The 27,915-nt window shown below is 43.1% G+C and overlaps 1 protein-coding gene across 1 annotated transcript in view; it reads right to left on the bottom strand.

Annotated features, from left to right (window-relative positions):
• The window catches only part of ST8SIA1 (ST8 alpha-N-acetyl-neuraminide alpha-2,8-sialyltransferase 1), a 147,050-nt gene that overhangs the window by 110,919 nt on the left and 8,216 nt on the right, over positions 1-27,915 (bottom strand). The window contains exon 2 of the mRNA XM_087766133.1: positions 2,382-2,526. Coding sequence (XP_087622259.1) covers positions 2,382-2,526 — 145 coding nt within the window. The remainder of the gene's footprint in view (positions 1-2,381; positions 2,527-27,915) is intronic.

Here is a 27,915-nt window from a genome sequence, read left to right as displayed (position 1 = left end):
CAGCCCTTTACATTCCTGTTACATCCCCTGAGCATTTCAGAGCATTACCCATATTTTATGAGCAGTTTTAAGCTTCTGGATACTTTTGAAAGGAATATTCATCTTGACAAAAATCACTTGCCTGTTGCTAGCAAGCTTATAGACACCATTCTTCAAAGCAGAAGCCTGAAAAATTCAGGCGAGTATTTTTCTTGAAACAAAGAGAGAGGTAGAAAAATACCTCGTTTTAAGAATTTACTGCAAATAAATCTTCCTAAGCTTTTAAGCCTAGCAGGATTTCATCTGATAAAGGTTTACAAAATTCCTCTGGGCAAAACACATAGGAATAACACATCAAGTTAGAGGCAGTGGTACTTGCAAGAAAAGAGGGTGTAGTAGTGAGTAGCACTTGTCAGAAATGAACGGCCTGTCAATTCATTAAAAGAGTAGCATTTCTGGCACTGGTCCTAGAGCTGCTTTCTAGCATTGTTCATAAAAATTCACCTTTTCCACCACCAACCCTACAACAGCATCTGGCCATCCTCTTTGCAGCCTGCTTGGCAAGCCTAAGGGACACTGAAGTCCCAACTCCTTAGCTGATGTTGTCCCTCAGCAGTTTGTCTCTCCAGGGCTTCCCAGATCTGTGCTCTCGATCCGGTCAACTGAAAAACTTTGAGGACAGGGATTAGGAGTCTGGGAAACACTGGAGTTTCCAAGACTGTGATTCTTCTCTAGCGAGCATTTACCTCTCTGAAGGAGCCCATCCAGTACTCTGCTCTTTTCTGTGAGAGGAAGTAGGAGACCACTGTGGCCAGCCAGAGTGCTAGGTTTTAATCCAAAGAAAACCAAATCTGAAATCCCAAATCCATCACAAAATAATGACCTCCCTGTGCCAGCCCAGGTGGGGCTTTTCTGAAACGTTGGAAAGGAGGTACACATTCTGAGCAGTTGCTGCCAGTATCTTCGTGCAGTACAAAGTTCACAGCTCTGCCAAGGATTTCGGTTTTCTCCAATAAACGGTATAATACTGTAGCAAGAAATCATACTAATCATCATAAAAAAAGATTTACAGCTGCTACTCTGCGACACACCATAAACTTTCTACCAGTCTCAAAGGCAGGGAGAGAAATTCACTCCAGCCGGGCAGCCCCTTTCCGGCTGTACTGCAGGAAAAAACACTCGCCATGCACATGTCAGCATCTGCTTGGTTCCTGAGCTTGCGGGGACACAGCAGCTGGGGAGCAGCCTGAGGGAGGCAGAGGTCCATTAACCGGTTCGTTGCAACAGGCACAGCCGAGTGACAAGATAGAGGACTGGCAGCCTAAACAAGACACAGCTGTAACACTGCTCCTCCGGATGGTGTCTTAACACAGAAAGTGGCTGTTCCCATCTCCTCTTCCCTGCACTGCAGTTTCCCCTCACTCTTTCTCCACTAGAAGAAACTCATTCGAAGTCTTAAGTCTGTTGTTGAGATCTGGAAACTACTTTTTTTTTAAAAAAAATTACCTTTTTGATGTTTTATTTGCAGGATGAGTTTAACACATAAGAACTCTGCTACATGTTTAATTGAAACAGCAACAAATGAAAAGCCCAGTGTGAATGACTCTGACTCTCCCACTGACTGGGGAGGCTTAATAAATACCTATGCCTTTAATTTGAGAAACTAAAGTAACATGTAAATCAATTAATACGTCCAGATGTTTGGCTTTCTTTAAATGTGCAGCCACGTAAAACATCTCTCCTTCCACATACAAAATTCAATATAATAAACTCATTATTTAACATCAGTTCATATATTAATTAAAAATACAAGAAGCCTAGATCAATATTACAAATGCCCAGCGCTCAAAAACCCTGCACTTAACCCAGAACACCTTTGCTGAACAGCAACAAACCACTTCTAATATTCAAAACACAGCAAGAATCGACAAAGTCAAGTTGTTGGCTTCTCTTATTGGGCTCACGTCGCTTGCCATCAATAAACTTCATTAACTTGGAAGTAACTTGGACACATCCACACAAAGCACTGTCATATCTTAGTTAAACAGATCTGAACTGAAGCAATCCTAGATGAGAGATCGTGCTCCCAGTGAGTGGGATCACTGACTGATATGCAGAAATCACCTTCTTAAAATAGCCAGAACTTAGCATTTTAAAAATCAAGATGGGTCGGCCAATCTCATCCCTTGTGTACAGCCGCACGCCTGAAAAGTGGCCATGGAAATATTAACATGCATACAAACATTTTATGATTTTCAGAACACAGAAGTAAAAAAGCAGAGGAGACTGTTCTGTATTGAGAAATTAAGGTACAACTTCTTGACGAGCGTTTAGCCTATTTATACTCATTTGTACCATGTTACCGTTTAGTATGGTAAAAGAAAAATAAAAGGTTTACTAACCTGTGGGAAGAGAGAGTAAGTTGCATTGTCAATAGTGAAAGAATATAAAAATTCCCCGTCAAACCAGAGGTTCTTTCCCATCGGGGAGTTCAGCTTTGTCATAGCAAAGAGCTGCCCAGGGTCGCAGCATTCTTCCAGCAGTTTCCTAGTGAAGGCAACCAAAAGAGAAAGAGCCATATTAATTAGAGCCTCGGCACGTCTTCTCTAATGACCACCCCTCACACCTGAGATCCTGCTGCTCTCAGATGCTCCAAAGCAAGCCATTCATCTTCCCAGCCAGCGGATGAACCGTAGGTGACTCTTTTTTACTTACAGAAGGGCCAGAAAACCTGATTTTATTTCAGAAAATCTTAGAAATAGACAGTAAAAAGTTTAAACCTCCATTCACTTTCAAGTGGCATAAAAATAGAACCAAGATTCAGCAAAAGAAACTCCATCCTTTACAACCCATTCTAATTAATAAAATACTAGTCTCCAACACATATAGAAATCAGAGAAGTTCCTTTGAAAATTAAATCCAAGGTATATGAAAATTCAGTACCAAGCCTTACACACAAAGAGCAGGCCTCCTAAAACCCCACAGTTACATAACTTAAGTATGGAAAAAGTTGGCGTCTCTCTCCAGTTACTAAATACCCTTGCGCTACATTCACAGCAGTATCAGAGCCTGCCTTCTAACTGAAGTCCAGCTTGAGTCATCCCAGTATGATATATATATATATATAGCGGATATTATACTTCTTGTTTCCTCGCTGCAACTGCATATCCTCTTATACATTCATTTCCCCAAAATACTTATTACTCAGCTTGAGTAGAAATTTGAGAGCTGGTGGGGTGGTTGAAGGTTGTATTGAGCAGAAATTCTGTATCACAGTAAACTCGGCAATTAATATCCTAAAATACAGAATGACGAAAAGCTCTAGACATCTGCAGGGCAGGAATATCCTATCTTTCCAAAGCCCGCATGGGAGTAGCTCTCTATAGGAAGGGTGACACTCATATTAGTTTTTATATGTAATAGATGTATGTAAAATATACATTGCAGAATTATGCCATTACAGTATATTAATATATTATTATATACATTTCTCATTTATTTTAAAGGGAATCCTAAAGAGGCTGATGCCATTTCCAGTGGCTGCATAAGAGCTGCAAGTGGCAGGCAGAAAAACATCAGTTATTAGTGACTACTAAAATGCTTGGTATCGCTGTTCTCCTCTGTGAAAGAGGAGACTTTATTCAAAACCATGAAGTCATTCACAGAAATGTTTAAATTTTTTAGCATTTTTAAAGGTTTACCACTACTTGTCTTCTCTAAAAATGGATAATTAAAAAAAAAAAAAATCAATATTTTCCCCTATCAAAAATTGATTTTGCCCTAAGTTAATAGTTTTCTGCAACCCTGTGAATACTATTTATCGTACATACTTCAACTGAAAATTTGATGAAAGCCATAGAGTGGATTTGCTGTAATCTCAGCAGAAGTGGAAACAGCTTGAAAATGTTGCATGGCAAACAGAAAACGTAGGGGTGTCGGTGCTACTGGTTAGCTTTCCCCGCTGGGGAAGTTCAGTGATTTCCTCTGGTTCAGCTCCAGGGCAGTGCTGCCCCCACCGACACCCCGGGCCCCTGGGACACTTCCTCGCATGGAGGAAGGCTCTCAAGGAACAGCAAGGATGCAAGCATGGGGAAGCTGGATTGAGGGCAGGAGGTCCACTCCTCTCCTAAAACAGGTACTTGAGAGTAGCCTTTGCACATGACATGCAGGCAGATCAAACTGTTAAAAGGAAGCAAATTACACAACGTAACTGGATATCACATTTTGTTGAAAGTCAAGAGTCAGCTTCTATGAAGAGCTGCAAGGTAAGCTCTCCCCCGGTAACAGGCTGAGCAGCCCCTCTGTCCCCACAGCTCACCGAGGTGAGCTATTTTTATGAAGACTCAATCAGAAGCTTATGACAGGGTGCTTCATGGCTCAAAACATCGATATTTTGCCCATTTGACCCCACAGTGCTGCACTGCAGAGCATGAGGCTCCACCACATATCCAGACCTTACACTGTGAGGGTACAGGGCTCACGACCACAGAGCAAGCTGCTGCTCAGACTGAAGTGCTACGAGCACGATCTTGTTTCCGTGTGTTTTCTCCATAAACACCTGAATTCCTCCATCTGTATAAATAAGCATTTCAGAAAAGATGTAAATCACTGTGCTCAGGTGTGTAAGTCAACCCCAAATTAACGAAGTCTGGGACAAAACTGTGTCCAGTTCTAGTGCCGCAATTCAAGAAAGATGCAGACAGACCAGAGAGGGTCAAAAGGAGGGCCATGACGATGATCAAAGGGCTGGAAAACTTGCCCTGTGAGGAAGGACTTAAGAAGTTAGGTCTTTTCTCCCTGGAGAAGACAAGACTCAGGGGGTACCTCATCACAGTTTTCCAGTACTTGAAGGGCAGTTACAAAGAGGATGGAGGTTTTCTCTTCACAGGGAGCCACAATGGAGAAAACAAGGGGCAATGGGGACAAGTTGCACTGGGAGAGGTTTCATCTTGATACAAGAAAGAAATTTTTTACAGTGAGAACAATCATTCCCTGGAACAACTTCCCCAGGGATGTGGTGGAGTCCCAGTTGCTGGAGGTTTTCAAGATGCAATTGGACAAGGTGCCAGATAATCTCATCTAGGCTCCATTTCCCATGAAAGGCTGGACCAGGTGATCATTCGAGGTCCCTTCCCACCTCAGCAGTTCCGTGATTCTGGAACTGTTTTCCCTTAGACTGCTTGTTGCAGAGCTGGTTTGTCTCCCCCTGAGCAGAACAGAGCGATGTGTTAGCCAGAGTGGCAATTTCCATTCCTAGAAACACCAATGGGTCTACCTATACCCACCACAGAAAGGCTTCACATCATGCTCCTACTGATGCCCAGATAAAGCCTTCATCATAGAACTGTGAAAATCAAACTAGAGGAAATTTGAAATCTCTCACCACATAACCTTTGCAAAACAGTTTAAGACAGGCATGGAATATTGTTCCAAATAAAAGATATGAGAGTGGCGATTTTTCTGGCTGTCCACAAACTCCAGTTTGCAGCCTTTGGAAAATTATTTCTTTCTCTGCCAAGTAGAAAGAAAATGATTTTTGCCTATCTTTCCCCTCCTTTTCTTTGTATTTTCTATCCCCGCGGCAACTTTTTCAAGAAAGCATAAAGTAATCCAAGATCAGCTGGAGCCTCAACTCTACATATAGTTGTTTATTATACAACTGTATAACAAAATTAAAATTTCCAAGTGAAATCCTGCAACTCATACATTCTCTGGAAGTCTGGTCCAAGCAAGAAGCACAAAAATAGCAGATAACTCAGTGGAAAAGTATCTAGGGAATGTTTTATATTAACAAATCTTTCCTTAGCCAGGGTAAACTGATGAGCTAAGGAACAGCTCTTTGTAGGATTCCCCCCTCCCCCCCATCTACTAGACCAGATATATATACCTACTCTTTCCCCTCCCCCAAAATGCATTCTTCTGGTTCCCATTGAATCCTTCATTAATAAACCTATTATGAAAAGCAGTAGGTGCTCCTGGAAGGTCCACAGACAGGCAGGTCACTAGTTCAAGTATGCATCTGCATGTATTAGCACAAAAATCTTGTGCACTCACATGTGCTTTCCGTCAGAAAAGAATAATTAGTAAAAGTCTCACATTATTCAGTCTCTCTTTCTGATCCAAATCCCAAATTACGAAGTGAGAAAAGCTCCATAGGAAAACGTGCATTAAAAAGCAGAACGGATTCAAAGGCAAACCTAAAGCAAGGTACTTTGCAGGATCAGGGAATCTGAACTGATTTGCTGAGCTTCATTAAAATGTACAGCTAAAATGTTATGATAGAATTTGCAAAACTGCAGCAGCTTTTAGCCAAGGATTTCAATTCACTGCAAGCATTCCTTCACTCGCAGGACATAAATAATATACCTTTGACTCAAAGTTATCTCCAATTCAGAGGAGACCTGTTTATGAGAGGAATTAAACAACTTGAATATTGGTACTGAAAAGGCACTGGGGCCCTCAAATCCGAGAGCACTTAAGGGACAAATCCCTACTTGCGAGAGAAGCAGGAGAAAAGTCATTTGAGAATCTCACTTCAGGCTTCTAAGATTTCAGCCAGAATTGGGCACGAAGCAGGTCATTAAGCACAAGGCAGCATTAGCGCTGAAGTGGCTCTGCACATCAACTCAAGCAGCAACCTGTGCACAAGGAGGGAGCTATGCAGCAGTTTTGAGATGTCAGCCGTATCCCCACAGTATACTTTGCTGAGGTTATACCAGCAGACATTGCACACTGAAAGAAGCAGAGTGAAATAGTTGGTGCCAAGGATCCTGCATCCACATTACCTTATTTTCATGGGATTTACTGCAGACTATGGTCTGATTCCACAAGGAGCCTGGGAGTGGCTGTAGCCCATTGAGTGCATTACTGAACTGTAGTAACGGGGATCAATCAGGAGATTTGCCTCAAAAGCCCGCTGCTGCCCAAAGGGCTAAGGTGCACCCTCCTCCACCTAAAAGCAGAGAGGAAGCCACACCTCCTTGCAAAGTCTAAACCTAAAGAGAGTAAAAGAGCTTGCATAAAAATCCCCAACTACTTATTCTTCATCTTAAGTTAACGAACTTTTCAGTTTGGTTTCAGTTTGCAGCCAGTAAGTGCTTAATCTCACCCTGGGTTTGACTCGAGTCCCAGCCAATAATGACTCAGTAGCTAGTTCAAGCATCCCAAATGGCTTAAAACTGGCAAATATAACATCTAAAAGCAGAAATGGGCAATTCCACAGTACGGGTTGTCAGCCAGGAGGTTACAGCCCTTTAGCTAGCTCTTCTCCACAGGTGGAGCAGGTCCTGCCTCCCCAGCACACCACCACTTCTCCAGCTCTCTTTGCCATGCCTGTCTTCTGATGCTGCACTACATGAAGCACATAAGCGCCGCCACCACTGTGCAAGGGAGGGGGAGCAAAATTCTTCCTCTCAAATTTTACCTTTTAAACCCATGCAAGGGGGATGTAGTACATCATTGAGGAAAAGATCAGGCTGATCAGGAGCCGCTTGTCAGGCAGCAGCAACAGGAGGGCTTAAGCCTGATCTTAAATGGGAGCGATGGGCAGAGGGTGCGTGGCATGGCACGGCATACGGGGTGCAGGGGTAAGGGTCCCGGGTGAGGCTGGTCAGGGCTATTAAGGCCTACTGGTGCCCTGACACTGGTAACACTACCAACACCCCTTTTTCTGCCCCAAGGGGATAGCAGTTTTATAGCAAATCCCCCCCACACACACACTTGCTGAACCCTTGCACTGAAGAGGACCCCATCCAGCTCTGCAGAGCAGTGCCCCATGAAGGATGATGCTGCACGCACGGGAGGGGGAGAGGGCAGGAAAGGCTACAGCTTGACGCTGCTCTGCAGGTCCCAGCAAGTGCCAGCAGTCCCCACGCTGAACAACGGCGCTGATTCAACCACTGCTCAAAAATGGTAACACGAAACTTATTATTACTGTTTCATAACCGTTTGGCTTTAATGGCAGCATTAAAATAATGACTGAGGTTCAGGTTCAAGTTTGAGATAAAAACAATTGGTCAAACCAATTGCTTCAGTCAGACTCTGCTCAGCTGCCTGGATTTAGCTGGTATCATTCTAGCCTACATCCAGTGACTACAAAATGGAGCCAGGAGCTGACAGTACAAGGCTGCAGCATTTGGTCTGACATAAACCTCCTTTCTTTACATTGCAGTTCACATTCACCTCAACTTCCCACGTTTTGCTTTGGGATCAAATGAATCTGCACACCCAGAGAAAAAAATGAATCTGCCTTTGGAGTTTCAGTTAGTGTCAAGCCAAAACCACCAGGCCTTCGCTCACAGCCAGGGATTTGTGGCACTGCTAAAATCCAGAGTACAGGTGGTTGCTTGGGTTTATTAGGGAAGATTTGCACAGCTCCATTTCAGTGCAATTGCTTAATTGCTTCCATCTACGTATCCCCCAGTGGAGGCAGGAGGACTTACTCAACTAAATCAACACCTATTTCCCAGCATATGCACACTTAAGGGACCCTGGGCCAACGTCCCCATCGGAAATACTTCACGGATTAATATCGATAGTGGCTCTGAAACACAACTAGTCTGACCACCTCCAACACTATGAGTCTCAAAACCTAATCCTGAAATTCTCTAAATTAGGTCTTCAGCGTAATGTTTCCCCAAGAATAATACATCCACATGTTCTTACAAGAAGTTTTGGTGGCAGGGGAGAAACCACAATTGTTGTTTAATGGTTAAAATCTTGCCTTAGCAAATTTGCACCCAGTTTAGAGTTTGAAATTTTGGCACTTCAGGTGTTGGCTTATTTTTTTCATTATTTTTCCCCCCCCTCCCTTCAGAGATCCCTGGCTTCTCAAATTTCAGCCTCCCCTCTGATGAGTGGAAAAGCTGTGGAGTTTCCTGAATTTCTCACTTCGAACAAAGTTTTTTACTCCTTCCATCATTCCTGTGGCTATTCTCTCTTTTTCAAAATCCACTTCTAAATATTCCAAGCCTGGAAATAATATTTCTAGGGTAGTCACCCCTTGCCAGCTACAGGGACAAAATGACCTCTCTGTTATTACCCACGCATCCCACGTCCAAGGCCAAAGCACATTTAACTGATTAACTATTTAGCACTCTTTTCGCTGCCAGTGCTTCCCAGGATGAGGACATCCATCTGTAACTGCAACCTGCACTCTGGTTTGCTAAATGTGAGATTTCACATATGGCTCTACTGAAAATTAGGAAGCTTAGCAGGAAACCCTGGCTGCTCTGTCTCCCGGGCCTGTCCCCTGGATCAGTTGCTACCCTGCTCCTTTTCTCACCTGAAAAATTTATCAACAATATTTTAATGTTGTCTTGCAGATCACTGAATAAAAGAAACGCAGAGAATCAAGAATTAATCTGAGCAAGTTCACACCCAAACAACATCCTGAATTCATCCATCCAATGATCATCACCATCCAAGAACATAAAAAAAAAAAATCTAGCCCCATATCCCATCTCCAACAGTAGGCAGTAGCTAATGCTTACAGCTATAAAAGAGTCCTCTCATATAGCCACATAATGGCTATACTTGTGGCCATTTTTTGCTCCAAGCTGGCAGCCTGAGAATTTTATGGCTCTACAGAAGGCTACAGAAGCCATTCAATAACAGTAAAATCACTGATTCAATTACAATCAGTGTCGTCGCATGAGCTTGTAGCTGCAGCTGGCATTTGGCTTCTGAATATTCTGTGAAAACATCCTTAGTTGGGTTTGGTCACACACATTGAATTTCTCTTTCCCAAAGAGCTCAATATAATACTTGTAACTGGGGGTTAGCTTGAAGAAGTCACTGAGGCTTTGAGGTTTTCACGGTGTTTAAACTGTGTTACTATTCAAGGAGTTCAAGGCATGCTAGCCTGCACCTGAGGCAGGGCAGAAGCCAGCAAGTATAAGGAAACTGAAAGTGGAATGTAATGTTCTCCTCTTATCAGGGCAGATATCACGCACATCAAACTCTTGCTTCAAACACCTAACTGCCCCTGTACCAAAGCTGTGGGTAGAACACGAGTAACCGCTATGAATTCACTAGGGAGATGGAGGGAAGAGGCTGTCGCCTTTCTGCTACCACCAGATGCTAAGGGACGCACTGAACGAACTCCAAGTCACACCACACAGAGCCACACGGTCTTCCTCCTTCACATCAAAACCCAAACTGGCTTCAGCCTCGTCAAGTATTTTGGCACCACTCCTCTCTATAGCAGACTCCACCCCACCTGAGATGAAATTTAAAACTACCCTCAGCACAACTATTCAGGAATACGATCTTAAAATTGCCCTCCTAAGAACATCATGGACAAGTACCGAAAGAATAAGAGAACAGCCAATGCAAATGCTCTTTTATTCACAAAAGCATACCGAATTGTTTTTTTGGGAAAGCAGTACTAGTTTAAGCTCTAACTAAAATAAGACCTTTGCCAAAACCAACATCTAAATCCAGAATACATTGCTCTGCACAGGTTCATTTCTGAAAATCCCCCAGTTACCTAACCTTGAAGAACATGTCTAAATGCAACGAAAAAGAAATATGAAAAAGAGTGGACATCACAGAGCAGAACAGAGAGATAATCTGATCTACTTCCCAGCCAAGTTTTCTGCAAAACAATAAGATTCTATGAAGACTAAAGTCATGACAGTTTTTCTCCTCACATTTATTATTATGTTGTTTCTTGTTATGAAACTTTCAGCCTATTTCCATGCCCCCTGCAGCAATTCCTGGTGCCTGGACTCTACAAGGATCACGTAATATTTCCCCCATCTTCCTCAAGAGAGGAAAGGTATGAGGACAACAAAAAGGTGACAGGCAGAGCAGATCATGTACTGAACTGCCTGGCGCTGCAAGCAGCATGCAAGGAAAGAGGTTGCAGAGACCATAGATACTTCTCAGAATAAGGACAGTTCATGAAAACCACCTTCATTAGCTCAGCAGTAGAGCTGTATGTGACTTTTTAAAGTAAGAATAAGACATTTTAACTATAAACCATTGGATAATTTGCTACAAATTGCCAAATTAATAGTTTGGGGGCGAAATTATGAAATCAAGCACTTCCATCTTTTCTGCATCATCAGTATCTTTTCCTTCAGAACTTTCTTCCGCGTCTTTTTGAGGTGCCCAAAAGGGAAACAAAGTATTTTATTTAAGAATATTGTATCTTTGGGTTTTCGCTATTTATTTTTAAATCACTGAACAAAACATTTGGTGCCACCCACGCAGTATAGTTAGCAGTTCTGTTTTCCAGACTGCAAAAGAAATACAAAACTGCTTTTTTCTCCTGTGCGTTGGGCTACCCTATCCTTGCTATCCCAGCCCGATACCAACAAACCCTGCTGCCTTGTAGTAGGCAAAATCTGAGCTGTCAGCCATTGCAGCATATCATCCTACTCTGTGACTGATTTTGTCCAACTCTTTTTTTTTTTTTTTTTGAAATGTACAAGTGATATCTTTTTTCCAGAAACGTTCAGAGTATCACAGAAAATGTTTTGTTTTCCTCTACCCTCCTTCCAAACAGACAGACTTAGTGCTTAAAATTTCAAGGATCTTAAGTCTGTTTTCAGAAGACAGCAGTAGCAACAGTATTACATGGAACACCTTGTAACTCCCCAAACTTGCCTAAATTCTGTTCTCTCAAAATTGAACCGTGGCTCAGCTCAATCTGAATCTTCAGATGATTTCAGATTATTTAATCTCTGTCAGATTCTCCTTTGAATTTAAACTCAAATTTCAGGCAGTGTGATAAAGATATGCAGTTACTTCAGTTGATTATGCATTCCCTCTTTGATCAAAACCCTGCATTTTAAGAAAAGTAATTGAAAGGATATACTTTCCTACCACTGTAAACAGACATGATTCTTTTAATAGCATCACATCATTTTTTTCCATACCTTCATTAATATTGCAAGTGCAAAGGAGGACTGAACTGTGCAACATTTAGACTGTAGAAGTACAGCTGAGGCCAAAATTTGCCAGGGACTATCTTTGTTATTGAACAATGTTCATGAACTAGAAGAAGCCAGTGAACAGAAGTCTACCTGAACATCTGACAAGCCTTGAGTTTACCTTTTCTCCTGCCAATTCTTTTACTTACAAACTGAGCAGATTTCATCTGGAAAGCTATTGAAACACTGAATTGTTAGCCTCTGTTCAGAGAAAATACATTTTGATTCATGCAAAGTTGCTTCAAACTGCTATGCACAAAGCCTGCTTATAAGCTTTGAAACACAAATTATAATGTATGAATTATAACACATGAATTATAGAGTATGAATTCCAGTATTCGGTCAGATGAAGTTTTGCTAAGACTCTCGTACCGGATGTATAAAGAGCTGTATATAAGGAAACCACCACAAGTTGTGACTTGCAATAGCAAGACCAGCACTGTCGCGCTGCTTTATTACTCATTCAGTAAAATCCACTGGAATGCAGGATGCCTCCGAGTTGTCTGTATTGTTCCCAATGAAACCCCAACAACATCCAGGGGAGACAGCAGCAGTGACTTGTCATCTCACCTAGGAACTGTGAGGAACAGCCACATTCCCTGGAGAGATGATGAATTTGAGCATGAGCTGATGGTTTCTGGGCAGTGGCCAGCAGCTCAAGAGCAATGACCTCACATGATGCTGGAATTCACTGGCACTGCACCAGACTGCTCCTTTGCTTTGCCAATGCCACCACCACCACCGGCCCCTGAATGTTGTGTTGAACACAGGGTTCATCTCGCTTCATTGACAGTATTTGAAATGTTAACACCTCTATCCAAGTCACTTCGAGGCTTCTTTGTAGCAGAGAGAGCTTCTTTTAGGGTGTGATTCATCTCAAACTAAACGGACACCTATTTCCTCTCCAATGACCATAAAGAGACCAACTACCTTAGATGGAGACATCTACATTTCGTAGTTTAATTTCAATCCACGAAGCCAGACCTGCTGCTCCAGACCCTAGAAAGCCTGTCAGAAAGATGAGATGGCACAACTGCACGAACTGGTACTGTTGTCAGAGAGAATTCAGAGGCAAAGGGGAGTTGGGCAGGGGGAACAGATTAATTGCTTCATTTGCTATTCTTCTTTTTTTTGATCTTGTAAACCTGGCAGGAGGAGAGCAGCTCTCACAGAGATGAGGTGCAATTAATGAATTGCTGTCTTGCAAAACAGCAGAACCATCCACTGAGACAGGAAGTTACAACACATGACGGTGCTGCTCCAGGGGGGAAAAATGAGTTGTTCTTACCACCTCCCTTGTTCCTTTCAGCAAAATTGCTGCTTGCTTTGCGCCGCTACGAGCACAAAGAAATATTCAGCTTCAACAAGGGCACTGCATGGCTGTATTCTTCCAGGAGAAGGAGATTCACTAAAAATAAATCGAGCAGCTCTAATCTTACATTTGAGCTTGTAATATCTGGAGTGATGATACATACCACCTAGATCTAAGCAGTCAATTATCACACTACAGTGACTTCTCCACCTGCTTCTGCAACCCAGATAAAAGCCCTGTAAGTGTTATACAATGCTCCTCACAAAAGTGCCCCCACGCTCCAATCCAAGGAAATCCATAGGGAGCTTTTTACTAATTTGGGCAGTTAAAGTCATGCCCCTCCATAGAACGTGAACTGGCCAGAAAAAAAAAACAACTATTTTTCCTCCATTACACAGATTTAAACATCTTGAAATGCCTAAAAACAGAGACCACAGAAACGAAGACAAGAGGAATAATCCTCCACTGGTCAGTCCGAGTGCTTTTTGATGCAAAAACTGTAGGTAACCAGGCAGCTATTGCCTGTATATGTGATAGAGACAAGAATATGTAAAAGTATCACATGAACAGGCATGAATGAGCAATATATTTTCAAAGGCATACGAAGCTGCACATTTGGGGAGGCAGCTTTAACCCATGAAAGACATACAAATACATCTACAACTGAAGGAAGCGTTGTTTCGAAGAGAAACTTGTTTCTCTCACTTTTCAGAAACTGCTTCCCACATCTCATAACTCTCAGTTGTTCTGCAGACAGAGCGAGTTGTGCCTGGTTGGGAAGCATCCATTTGATGCCCTGCCAGCTAGCAGGATGGGCTGATCAGCCAAACAGGAGGCCAAACAAAATAGGAAACCTCAGTTTTGATCTCTCTCTTCTATCCAGCTGCTGTGTTTCATGAAACTTGTCGGAACTGACTACCTTTAAGACTCCTATTATTCTGTCTAATTTGGATGAAATTAGACAGTGAGACAAATTTCATAAAGGGGGTGAATTATGATTGAGATTCCAGTCATATATATCACATTTTATTACATTTCCTACTGGCCGAGAGCAGGGAGGGGAATCCAATAAATGCCAAATAATGCCTTGCTTTAGCTTTCTTGAAAAGGACATTGACGAAACTGTGCATTCTTTGTTGCCCCTGTGTACCCAGAATTATACACCAGTTAAGCTGTAATAGTCCAATTTTGGATGAGAGCCATGATTTAATGCACTGTCAAGCACTGACGCTGGACTTCACTTACAGCCCGAGTTGCTGCAACCATCAACATCACTTTTGAAAACAGCTGATGATCAGTTGGCCAAGTGTCCAGAGATATTTCTGAACTGAGTTCAGTGATCCTTCTATGTGCTGACAGATGGCTTCTAACAGATGAAAATGAATGGTAAAATTATCACAGATTAAAACAGAGCCATTTACCTGAAACATATCTTGAACTTGCGTTTCCGCTCTTTGCTGTTACAAGCTTCATTTTTGAAGCAGTTTTGCTAACGTGACTGAGTACTAGGTGCTATAAAATCAGTTTCATTGATGCAAATACTTTGCTAAATGCAGTAAGTGGATTAAAATAAAGGCACATTCAATTTGGAACGTCTTTTCATTAGAAGCTCCAATTCCAAGTCTTCTTAAGTCTCTTCTCCTCTGGTGAAGCCAGAGAAAAAAGTTAAATGGCAATCATCTTGCACTCATCTTTCACTCCATCATATTTGAATTCTGGCTGTTGCCTTACAGACTTACTGAAATCAGAAAGAATCTCCCCAGCTCTAAGTGGAAATGAGTCTGTTCTTACAGAGAAGGTCAGCTGAGATGCTTTCACCAGTCATCTCCAAACACCTGTCCCAGGAACAAAAGGCAATGTACCCTCTCTGTCTTCACAGCTTCCTCTCCTGTAGGCCCAGCAAAAAAAATCAAGTTTATTGATGATCATCAGGGTATACTGCAGAACCGGGACTCTGGTATGATAAAGCAAAAGCAGAAGCAAACGCTAAGCCTGTTTCTGGACCACAGGACTTCTTTTTGCAACTGTCCTTCTTGCATTCTCGGTGGCTGAGTGGCAGCTATGTGTTGTATTAATTGATTCGCAATGCAGGAGCACTTAGTGGTTGAAGCCCCATTTTGCACTCATGTAACGGTCTACTGCTGTGCCTCAAGTTTCAGTGTTGTTCCTAAGATGCTCACCAAAGCCCAGCCACCGCACATTTTACATTGGTCATCTAGACTTTCCACAGTCAACAGGACACCAACCCTACCCTAACATAGGTATCTAAGGCAGAAGAGAGCTCTCAGTATCTGCAAGTACCTCTGCCTGTTCATTACTTATAGCAGGAGGAAACTATAGCAGGAGTATTAAGAGAGAAATTTAACTTTTAGATAGTTAAAGTAAGCGTGATGAACCTCAATCTGCTATATCCATAGGTGACCATACAGCATTAAAATCTGCTGCTTATCCCCTGGCCTAGACAATACGAACACAATCACAGGAAAGTCTGTTTGTTTTTTTTTTTTTTCTTTCTGAGCACATCTCAGGAACAAAAACTGCTGTATACCTTACTCCCTCTAGCACCTCATTAGAAAGGATAAAATGCTGATGCAGAAGTAGATTTTTGCCATTTGCTCTCAACAGTGCTGCCAACTTACTGACAACTCTATGTAAAACGTCTCTTGTGATCACTTAAAATGTGCTCAGACCCCCACTCTCACCGATGCTCGCTACTGCAAAGTAACCTAGTTAGTATCTAACAGGAGGTATGGAAGAGTCCAATAGACATTTTCCCGCTTTCCACCCATGTCAGCTCATTTCTGAGCCACACCACCCCTTCACTGGCAACCTAACCTGAGCGAAGTCCCTTTGGCAAGACTCACAGCACCAATTCACTGTTCACCACCACAACTGTACACTTTGATTCCAGGGTGTATAAAACATGGGGAATTTCCTGGGTCAGACTTAAGTAGCCAGGACCTAAGCACTCCGTGTTTCCTCTAAACCTGTACCCTGCATTTCTATTAGTCAAAGTACATGCAGAGGCTTATCATCTGAGCTATTCCAGACCGTAAGAGAAGCTGGCAGGATTCCCCTGAACACTTTCCCCAACCAGCTAGAAAGAATTTGTCAGTGTAACCAGGGAACATAAACGTGGCCTTTCTGGACAAATATTCACATGGCGCTGAAAGCAGTTTCCGTAACTCACATTTCCAAAGGTCCCAGAATTTCACAGGCACATCACTACATCTTGTCAGGGCTCTGAAGCAGTCCTCAGCACGATCCAAATGGCTTCGGCTATCAAGGTCATCACGTATTTGCAACTCCATCTTCCAACTCATTGCACACTATTTTGCCATTACCATTAAATGAGTGATACTTGGCAGCACTCACTGCAAACGTGGAGTTTCACAACACACCACAATGTTTAGTGGTTTGGGTTTGGTTTTGGGGGCTTGGGAGTGGGGAGGTTGCCTAAACAGGCACAGAAGAAGCAGCAGAAGTAGAAACCAGGCAGTTGCTTGGCAGTGAAAAAGAAGAGGTGAGGAGACAGGAACCATGTTCGAGTCTATGCTAATCTAACTAGTTTGCTGCGCTATGCTCTGTGCTGCTGGGAATAAATCAGGAATGCACAAACTCCATTACCCGGAGCAATCAAACAGCTTCCCTGGGGATAACAGTTTTATGTACTAAGCTCTTTTAGGCCTGAAGTCCTGGCAAAAAAAGCAACGTATCCAACTTCACCCCTCTGTCTAATCTGGTGGCCTTTAACAAGTTAACACTAAATGCAAGAGAAGAATTCCTAAAAGCCTGTCAAACACAAAACTGCAGAGATTACTACATGCTATATGACTCCTACCCAACTTTGCCAAGATGTTTATTTTCCATCTACCTCTCCCGCCTCTGCCATCTGCCGGGCCAGGCCCCAGCTATACAATCACACCTCCCCTGCACAGGCACGCACACCGAGCGGGCGGTTTTGGGAAACCCTAGGGTTCCAGTGCTGCAAAACAGCTTCCCAACAGCTATGGGAAATGTTCCTGTCAGAATTCAAGTCTGGGGTTTTGCTTTCTTTCCTCTTTCTGCTCCACTGGTTGAGTTTTCCATCCTTCTTAGCCTTCTTTATTCCCAAACACCCAGTTACAGGATTCATTAGAGTTAAGGTAGTAAACAGGTGAACTGCTGCCATTTAGATAGCTGCCTGGCGTACTACAGCAATGCAAAACATGCTATCTTGTCATGCCTGCAAGAATTATATATAGTGCAACATTATGAAATTCCAAATAAAAGCAAAACCTGAAGCATTTGACATATACAGCCACACATATCACAGGAAACTATTCTTGCTTGAAGGACTGCTGAAATCCTACATTTAATTAGCTGCCGCGCTCTAGTTTTCACAGACTACCCATAATCCAAAGAAATCTAAATAATAAAAAATACTGGAGCTAGGCTCTGAAAAGAGCTGAAAGGGGAATTTATAAACCAGCAGTTATGAACAAGACAGAAACCTCACAGCCACGAAGTCCCTCAGTCTAGCGTGTCCAAGCGATCCCACTGAAGAGGAAAGGGGAAGAGGAGCTGTACCGCTCCTGAACAATTATGCAAACTCTGCACAGCTGGAGCTCCAGCAACCAGGGCCCTTCTCCATAGCCAACAGGCAGCAAGCTGAAGTGTAGCGCATCTGCTCAGACCTTCTATCGCCATTTCACACCAGGTAATCACTATGGGGAACAAACTATTTCAAGACAGCAGAGACATCTTTTAACCACTGTCAAGTAGCACTCTCTGCCCAAGAGAGGAACCATCTTCTTGTTTCCCATCCACCTTCATCCATAGTCTATTGCTTCATCTCCAGCTGCAGGTGGTCTTGAGCAACTCCCCATCTCTCCTACGAACAGATCAGTAACCTGAGTTTACTTTTACCCAGCTGTCCACGCTGTCAGTTCCAGAAGAGTGAGGCATAGTGCTGGTAACAGAAACCTCCTTTAAACAACTCAAGAAAGTCTCTGGATCACAAGCTCCGGGTCCACTAGGAGACTTACATCTCCCTGACATCTACAGGAAGGGCAACACAGAGTGATACAAGCAACCTGAGAGATTTCTGGAGTGTGTCAGGGATAATTTTTAATACAGGTATTGATGGGTCAACTTACAGCTGGATCTACTATTCACTAACAAGGAAGCACTGATTGGGGATGTGATAATCAATAGAAACCCTGGCCCATGAAATGGTGGCATTCAAGATCCTGAGGGGAGTGAGGAGAGTAGCAGATTCTATAATTAACTGATTGATCTTGAACTCATCAGTCTGGACGTAGCTCATAATCATTTATGAGTATTGTGGAAACTACATGTCAAAAACAAGGGTCCCATAGCAGAGACACGGAGCAGAGGCAGTCCCTGGCCCAAAGAGACGGTCACCCAGGACGCTCTCTTTCTGACCCCTTCCTCCCCAGCTTGCCAGGGCAGCACTGGACTGATTTCATGATGAACTGACAACAGACTCCAATATGGTTGCTGGGTTTGTGGTCCTTCTTCCTGCGACTGAGTGAACGTGAGAAATGTGTCCTGTCAGGTAAATAAATGTTACTCTCCATGACCAGCATGAGAAGACTTTCACGTTCACACCACTGCACAAAAGTTAACCCAACATTAGCTTTCTAGGAATGCTTTTGACTGAGCTTTTCATTATATTCAGAGCTCCCAGGCCTGACACCTGAAACTATCTGGTGAAAATTCACACAGCATTTGAGAGCGTCCAGCAACTGGGCAGTCCAATTGCCAGCTTTTTAGGTCTCAAACTCGTCGTGAAAATTCACCTTGCAGCTCAAGAATGAATGACAAGTTATAGAGCTATATTTAATCATGGGAATGTCCTTCAGTTGGTCTATGTCATCTCAAGAAATTCAAGCAGTTAATTATTTAGAAAGAAGAATCATATTTCAGAAGTAATAACTGAACAATTTTAAAGAGCGGTAATTCAGTTTCCACAGTAATTAAACTGTTTACTACAGGGCTGAAGATGAGCTATTTAGTTTTCAACAGCATGATGATATTTTGTTTTCTGGTACAATGTTACAATCTAAAAAAAAAAAAACAGATAAATAAGTAAATTAGTACAAAAACAGTAAACGAGCCGAAGAGGAAATACATTTTTTAAGTGAGTAAGAAGCAATCTAAGAATGAGACATATATTTAAGAACTAACCATTCTGAGAACACCTGCATTTCCTAAATTAAGCATAATGAAGGTTAAGAAGGGATTGATTGTTTATGTATGCACCAAGAATATGAACGGTTGTTATAATTAACAACAGTAATTTTGAATGAGGTATTAAACTAAGTTACTGAAGGGTAAGCCTCATAACTATAAGAATCTGAGACACCGATTTATTTGGGAGATTAATACTACATATCCCAATCTATCTATTGCATGACTTTCTCTGCAACATTTGGTGCCAGCCCTTGACAAAGATAGGAAACTAAACTAAATGGACCTGATCTAGTAATCTGTCCTACTAAAGACATTTCTGTGTTCTTATGCACTATAATAAAAGTCCATTATCAATTGATTTATGCTGCACACTTCTGACAAATCTGCCCTGCAGACCCCTAAAGGGTATACTTTCACAGCCACAGAAAAGCACGAATATTTGGGGCAGAAGCTAGATGATGGAAATGCTGCAAAACGAATGGGGCAGGGGCAGAGAAAGAGAACACCTGAGACACAGAATTTCACTGCTTTCCACTCTGCCTCCTGCCTGGTGAGATCAGTCTGGAGAAGGTGCTGGCATTTGACAACCAGAAGCGTAGAAGCTCCATGTCTGCCCCCACAAATCCCTCTCCTTCCCAGAGCTGTTCCACAGTTTGGAACCAAAACTCGCCAAGTGCAGGTGGCCAAGGAATTCTGGAGTAGCTGAATATCCTCAGCACAGTGCAGTTTTGAGTCCCTGTTTCCAAATACACATTATCTATGCGTGAATTTAACGCCAACCACGTGTACAACCCTACCAGAACACCAAGAAGTCATCTCACCAGAAATGCTATGGGTGACAGAGAGAACAAAGAGTACCTTTGTTGCAGTCTCACCCCAAAACCGTAGTAACCAACCCCAGTTTTAGATATGAGAAGTCAAAGAATTGCCCATTGTAATTCATCAACCCTAAGCATGCGCTGCTGGTGTCCCAGAGGACAGTCTAAACCTCAGCAAACATAAAGTTCACTAGATGCCAAGTCTGTGGATTGTCTAGTTGGCAACATGCAATCACAGAATGAAAAAAAAAAAAAAACAACAGAGCAACAAATGTTGTTTTCCTGTCTTATTGCTAACCATATGGACATTTTCCCTACCACAGCTCTTAAGTAGGACAGGTACCAGAGATAGCTGCAGTGAGTGGGCTGTACTCCACATATTTCATCACTCTACTTCCAAATCTCACCACTTTAACAGTCATCTCTAGAGCAAAATGATTCCCATTCCTCCTATCTTGTGGCATGAAAATGCCCTCTCCTATTAGTTTCATAGCCTCTCTTATACCTCACATAGGCCATTGAAACTGGACCCTCAATTTACTCAAGTGATCTGCTTCCATCTGATACTTGATCTTCTTAACTGAGATTGTAATTTAACCCATGTTGTTTTAAATAATTGTTACCTTCTTGGCTTATCTTGCCTAACTAACTGAGCTGTTCTTAAATTGTCCACTTCACTGAATGTTTCATTCTTCATTGACTGCCCTTCTGATTTATCCACGTGTTTTCAAATTTCCTAACTACAGTCTTTCTTTCTCTGCTATACTGCTTTACATAAATCTTTCTTTACTTTATTCTCTGCTTTTAATGTTTCTTCTTCTTCAGCGCCCCTGCTAGTACAAACTACTCGCCTCTGTTGTGTTAAACCCTACCAATCTTCCACCTCCCTTCCAACCTCCCAAGGCCCCTCCATCTCACCACCTTACCATCACCCCCCCCCACCCTGCCCTCCAAGCACATATATTTTCTTTCCTTCCAGAGCACCCCACTCCACAATCCCTTCCTCTCATCCGACAAGAGGGTTCTGACACATTTCCTAATAGAAAACTCAGTTTTTAAGAATAAGAATATATGAAGGAAGACATCCTGCCCCTGAGAACAGCCAGCAACCAGGACAAGACTAATGAGGGGAGGGGAGAAGGAATATTGCACGCAGCTTGTCGCAGGCAGGAAAGAGCACACTCTTGTCCTTGAGGACATGTGAATTTGCCTGCTCCCGTCCTGATGGCTCGCTGTGGTTTATGGTTTGGTCCGAGCTGGGGTCCCAGCAGGGCAGGCCTGCTGGGAGGAGGACGGGGGCCTGGCAGCTGCGGGAAGCTGCCTGCCCTTAGTCACAAAGAGGAGGCCGTCCCCCGCCGACCAGGGGCTGGGCTGGTCCGGCCCAGAAAGGCTGAAGAAGCCAGAGAGGGAAGGCTCCGGCAGCCACCAAGCAATTCCGAGGGCACCTGGGAGAAAAGGATGTATTTTAAATAGGGATGGCAAATGAAGCTTAAGTGAGGGCACTGGCTGACGTACCCAGCCTGTCCACCTCGCAGACTTCTGAATTTGTTGGTTAACTTCAGCAACATTTGAACAGGGAAGAGGGAAAGTATTAAATACGATTAAGATCCTACAAGTTTTGTGAGAACTTGGGTAGAAGGGAGACCCAAATTTATGAGCCACATGCGGGCAGAGCTGTGCACCCTGCCCGAGCGCAGCCGGCTGCTCGGTCAGCACCCGCTGCTGCTCCCTGCACGGTCATGTCGCAGGGGACAAAAGGAGTTGAGGGAACTGGGACACAAACGGAGCCTAATTAGCGCTGCTATTTATAGAACAACTTACTCTTTAAAGTCGGAAGAGATGCTGGTGACAACTGAGGTAGTTTTGGAGTTGATCCAAAGCATTAAGGTAATCCGCTTCAAAAACACCGGGGCACAAGTTATTCTTGAGCTGGCGTGCCTGCAATGTCACCTGTGAGCAAGCTCCCAAGGGACGGCATCCACAGCCGCCACCTGGCCCCCAGGCAGGGAAGATGCGAGGGCCTGAGGCGGGAAAGGAAGGCAGAAACCCCAAGGGTTTCCCCACCGGCACACCTGTAACATTTCTTCCCTTGCTAATACTGGGAGGGTCCAGATATTATGGCATAAGACAGCAATGGGTCCCTCCATAAAAGAGCTGCTAACACAGCAAGAGACGCTGGTGTTCAGAGGCGGCTCTGGAAAGCAGAGAGGACATTACAGCAATGCTGGCTGTCGAGAATAACTTTGACTAGAGTCTTCAAGAACTGCTTCAGCTTATTTTACGCTGGACGAGTGGACCACTGTAGGTCTGCTATCGAAACACTCAATGTCACACAAACTTTGATAAACAAAGAAACAAAAGTTAGTTAGTACTCTTTTGAGAGGAGGCGTACCAGCTTCCTCAAGGAAAGGACAAGCCCAGAGCACCCGAAGTACCTTTCATTGTGAAACAACTTTCTTAAGTTTTATGGGCTTTTACAGTATCAATATCTAAAAGATGCTGCTAAAAAGAGCAAGCAAAAATCCTAAACAAACCTTCAAGCAATTAATGCAAGAAATCTGCTAAGTATGAGGATAAAAGTAAAAATTTATTAAATAAATCATTCAACCTACTTAGTCCTTTAACTAGGCATCTTAAGTCAGGAATATTGCCTGAAAGGTGGTTTAAAAATACTTCTAAGTCATGTTCATGTGCTCGATGCCTAGTCCAGAGCCAGTGTGTTTTGGGAGATTTTCCTCCCCGATACATTCAACCCATCTACTTGAGACCCAAAAAGGTGATCAAGAAATGACAAAGCCTAGCTATTTATTCATTAAACTTGCTGAAAGCTAGTATGTTCTTAGCAGTTACCAAACTTTTTAAGATACACCTGTAGACTGGGGGCATTTTAATGAGTGGAAACAACTTCTCAGGACTTTTAGGATTTATTTTTAATTTCTCTAAGGCAAAATAATTTATCAGTCTTAAATGGAAAGGAGTAAGAGTCCCACAGGACAGACTGCACAGTCACACAAGACACCACCTGAAACCAAATCATTAAGTCAAATTTGGGAAAGAACTTCTTAAGCTCTACAGTCCTGAGCAAGCTCATATTCATCTAGGCTGACCTGTGATTTCAAGTGAAAGCACACTACACACATGCTCCTGGTCATGCTACAGAGAAGAGAGCCCACACCCCACTGGAAACCCACCAGCCCATTTGCCCCCATGCTGGCAGAGGTAACTTTGCTTTTCTCCATGATGTAGATCTGCTGTTCCGCAGCAGAAGAGAAAGCAGAATTTGTAGTAAACTTATAAAACCAACTGACAGTATAACTACTCAGGCCAGCCAATACATTTTTCCACGGATTAGGTAGGGAAGAACAACAAACTCAACCCTCTTAGTACAAGACTTTCACTGTTTGACAAGTGAAGCACAAAACAGATTTTTTAGAACAAAATGAGAGAAATCACTATGTTCACTCATCAAAGACCCAAGGCAAAAATAAACATGTTATCACATGCTGGACCCATTAGCATTTACTGAACCACACTAGATAAGTGTTTTCACTTGTTCTGTTGTCTAAACAGAACTACCAAAACACATGATTTCTCTAATGATAGGTTTACTTTTTTGTTTTTGTTACCATTTTTGGATCAGCTAGCTCAAGTTCCACACTCTGCCATTCCCTTCTGGATATGCTTAAACATTTAAAGGCGATGACTGGAGTGGGATAGAAAGAATAAATATCTCATGCATTTTCACTGCTTCATCCAACTGGGCATACTAAACCCTGGAGATGTTCAGCATTTGTCCATAAGGCTCAGCAAGTGTGTTTGTGCTAGATGCTTGCTGGGTGCCGAGACAAAATGTTCATTTAATAATATGACCTATAGAGGAATGCCCAGATTGGTTTTGTTTCTCCTATTCCCTTCACTGTTGCAGTTTCCTTAGTTAAAAAAAAAAAATGCATCTAATTATAGGCTGATATGTAATTCTCACTATAGCAATCCCTAGCATTTAAAAAACATGAGTCAGGCCCCCAAAACTATGATTAAGGCACAGAAATTAGGCATCTGAAAAACAACAACCCACAACGGATTTTTATTTGCCTTTTGGGGCACAAGCCGCCATTCATGTTTTCAAGCCCTTCACTTTAGCTATGAGGACTAAAAAATTCCTTCTTCATTTTTATTCCATGAAATCAAGACTATCGCACATTCACTTGATTGCAGGAGCTGGCACAACTATTACAAGGGTGGGCAACAGCAGACTTTGTAGCATTCCCCAAGTCATATTAACTGCCCCTACCCACAAGCATACATAGTTCAGCACCTGTTCCTGCTTTGCTCTGGCGCAGGAGTAACCAGCACCAAGCAAGGTGAAATTTCACAGGTGGACATCCCTGGACTGCTGAGTCTCAGACCTCCGGAGCCTGAAAACAGTCGGGGTCATGGCCCTTGGCAAAAGGTCTCCTAATAGTCCTGAATTAAGACCCTCACAGTGATGAATTTTAAACTCCTCTCCGTGTAACCAAGGAATATTTGTGGCTGAAGTATAAACTTTCTGAGAACTTACAGTTGAGCTATCTGGTTTACAGGTAAGTCTGTCTACGTATGTCTGCCCTGCACTTCTGCAGAGTTAAGTTTCTCATCCCATCAGTATTTCTTAATTAATATCATAAAATTACAGAGGTCTAGTAAAAAGCAAATAAAAATTACATCCAGTACGTATTTCTTTCAAAGGTATTTTTCACTCAACCTGGGTAGCAATCAACTGCTCCAGCATGGCCCATGATCCTTCTGTGCACCTCACAGATCCTTCCATAGTTTTTCTTCCCTCCTTGCTGAAAAAAGCACTTTTCCTGTCTTTTTCCTGCCCAAGACACAACTTACTTTCATTGTAGATTCTCCCTATTTCTTCACCTCCCTTTTAAAACTTTCTTTGTTCAGAGTTTTCTGGAAATGTTGTGGCTCTGCAGAAACATCTGGGTCACACAGAAACATACAGCTTTCCACTGATGCAAGCTCTTTAGCTCTGTATTTCCCCACGCAGGCTTATTCAAGCACTGGCACAAACTCCAGGCATCTTGATAGTTCACTCACATACTCCAGAAATGGCTATCCTCATCATACCCATCACACATACACAGACTAACCTAGGCTCCCCACTTGCAGCAAACATTTTGAAAAAAATTTATGAAGTCTTAACCCGTGTCAGGCAGTAGCGTGCATCACAAAGAATCCTACATAATACAACGCAGAAGCATCCTCCGTGCTTCAGAACTGCACCACCTCACTGATCGCACCCCACTGCTCTTACCCATTCCTGTGCTTAAAGGCTGTGGGAAGAAACAAGCCAACACTTTCCCCGCTTCGCAGCCCTTTGTGTCTGCTCCCTGTTGACTTGTTTGCAAGGTTAACAACTGCACAAGTTGCTCTGTCACTGTTTGCCCTCCTAGAGCAGCAATCGGAGAGAGGCCAGGAAAAGCAAGGAGCCCTGCACGCGGTCATGCAAGCACTGCTGCAATCTATCTTCAAGCAAGCTGACTTCTCCCCATCATTCCCATTCTCATCTGATCCAACAGCGCTCCTCCGCTATTGCCTCATGAATATTGCATTTCCTTTCTATCCCATATTATGGTCATACCCTACATGGATTTATTCTCATGCCTTTTACATTGCCATTAAGTAGTAAATAGCACAATGCAGGAGACTGCAAGAGTCTGAACCTTGCTCAGACAAATAAGAACCTAATGCTGCCTGAGTGGATGGACAGTAAAATCACCCATAAACAAGCAAGGGTAATCTAAAGATTACAACGTAAACACTGCACTTCCAACTACGTAGGGACGTCTACTGCAGCACTCACTGCCGCAGTCTAGTGACAGAGCCCACAGATCTTGCAGCTCCCACCTTTCTTGGGGCTCCCAGCTTTCTTGCTCCCACCAAGCTTTCACATGACCCAGAGACTGAACACACAAAGTCGATGACTCCCAGGGGTCAGGTTTAGCATGAGAGAACACGCAGACCAACTGAAAAGGTGCTTCAAGAAGAAGAGTAACAAATACTTCTGCTCAACTCCCCAACTAGCCTTATACCTCCTTTCTCTTCTTTGCCTCCTTGCCTTTCTTCAGGTCCTAATTTCTTCCCATTCCACACAAGCAGCTCTCGCTGCGCTCCAAGCTGCTGCTTGCCAAATGCCATTTCACCCTCCAACTCCTACGACTGCAGCACAAGTCTTGCGGAGCACCTCAGGATGACATGGAGGTGCTGCCACAGGGACAGCGGGTAGGGGACCGAAAGACCCCTCTGCTGTGGGGAGAGTGGGTCTGAGACAGAGGGCAACACTGTAGGGCCCAAAGCACAACGCCACGTGAGGCACCAGACGGGGCATTAGGGAACATCGCTGCTGGGGGGCTGCCGGCGAACGCAGCGTGAGTGACGGCAAGAAGCGGAGGGGTGCACTGCTGACCAGGAGCGTTGCTCAGTAAGTGAGAGATGACAAAGACCGAACGCTCAAGACAGATCCGGGGGGGAGGAAAATGCACGTAGCAGGCAGCTGTGTGGGGCCAGGGCAGCAAACAGCACACAAGCTCTACGATGGCTATGTTTTTTCTCTCCAGATGGGACTTTGATAGAAGATAAGATAAATGGAAAGAACAGGGAACAAAGAAGAACAGCTAAAGGAGAAGGACAATGGTTAAAGCAAGCAATCATTTAGCCCAAAGAATAAAAAGTGGTCAAAAGTAGAGAATCTCAATTTCATCAGTAGCTGAAGATTCATTCTTTGGCTTCTTTATTAACCTTAGGCTCTGGTTAAACCTTTCCTGTGTTTTTCCCCACAAAGGCACGTGTCTGATCCCACATGCCTGCTTTTAAATGCTGAGCCAGACAGAGCATGCAACCTATTACAAATGGTAACATACCATCATTTAAATACTGGTGAGGACTTGTGACAAATGTAAGAGTGGGAAATGTAATGAAAATATTTACCCATCGGTAATTAAAAGTTTATCGACATTTAGATAAAAGAAGACCATGCAAGCATTGCTAACATTGCAACTTATTAGGGAAAACAAAGTAAAACTAGAAGTTACTATCCAGGAACAGGGATTCATTTCTCAAGTGAATACTATATACAGAATAAAGACCTATTCTATTGCCTTTTAAATAGAATAATGCTTCAGTGGAAGCTATGGGAAGAAGACAAAAATTTACACAAAAGCATTAAGCACTTTACAGGTAGTAAGGTGGCACCTCCAGGTACCAGTAGCAAGAAGGACCAGTACCCACCAAACCCTCAGCACAAGTATTTGGACCATTCTTCCAGCGAACATTCAGGTGGCCTGTCACTAGCAAATAGCCCAGGTACTTCTTTGCATTAAAAACTGTACTAACAGAGGGAAAACCCACTCCATTAATCAAAATTCCTCACTTGCACAGCTGGGATAAATCTCTACTACACACATTCTTGGACTGAAAATCCTTCAGAGTGCAGAATGTCTCTCCGCAAGCTTATGGCACCGTATAAATGGTAATTTCTGTACAGACCAGTAATTATTCACAGGACTCCCTACTGACTTCAGTGGTGACCTAGACCCGGAGTTCAGTTACGAGAGATAACCATGTCACGGACACACGATTTCCTTGACTTCCTTTATAACTGTATTTCTTTTGCCATATAAAA

This window comes from Nipponia nippon, unplaced genomic scaffold (genome assembly GCF_047370975.1).
Source record: "Nipponia nippon isolate SJK-2023a ecotype South Korea unplaced genomic scaffold, ASM4737097v1 scaffold_3, whole genome shotgun sequence".
Taxonomy (NCBI): domain Eukaryota; kingdom Metazoa; phylum Chordata; class Aves; order Pelecaniformes; family Threskiornithidae; genus Nipponia; species Nipponia nippon.
The sequence above is the reverse complement of the archived record's forward strand: the minus strand, read 5'-3'. Positions and strand labels throughout refer to the sequence as shown.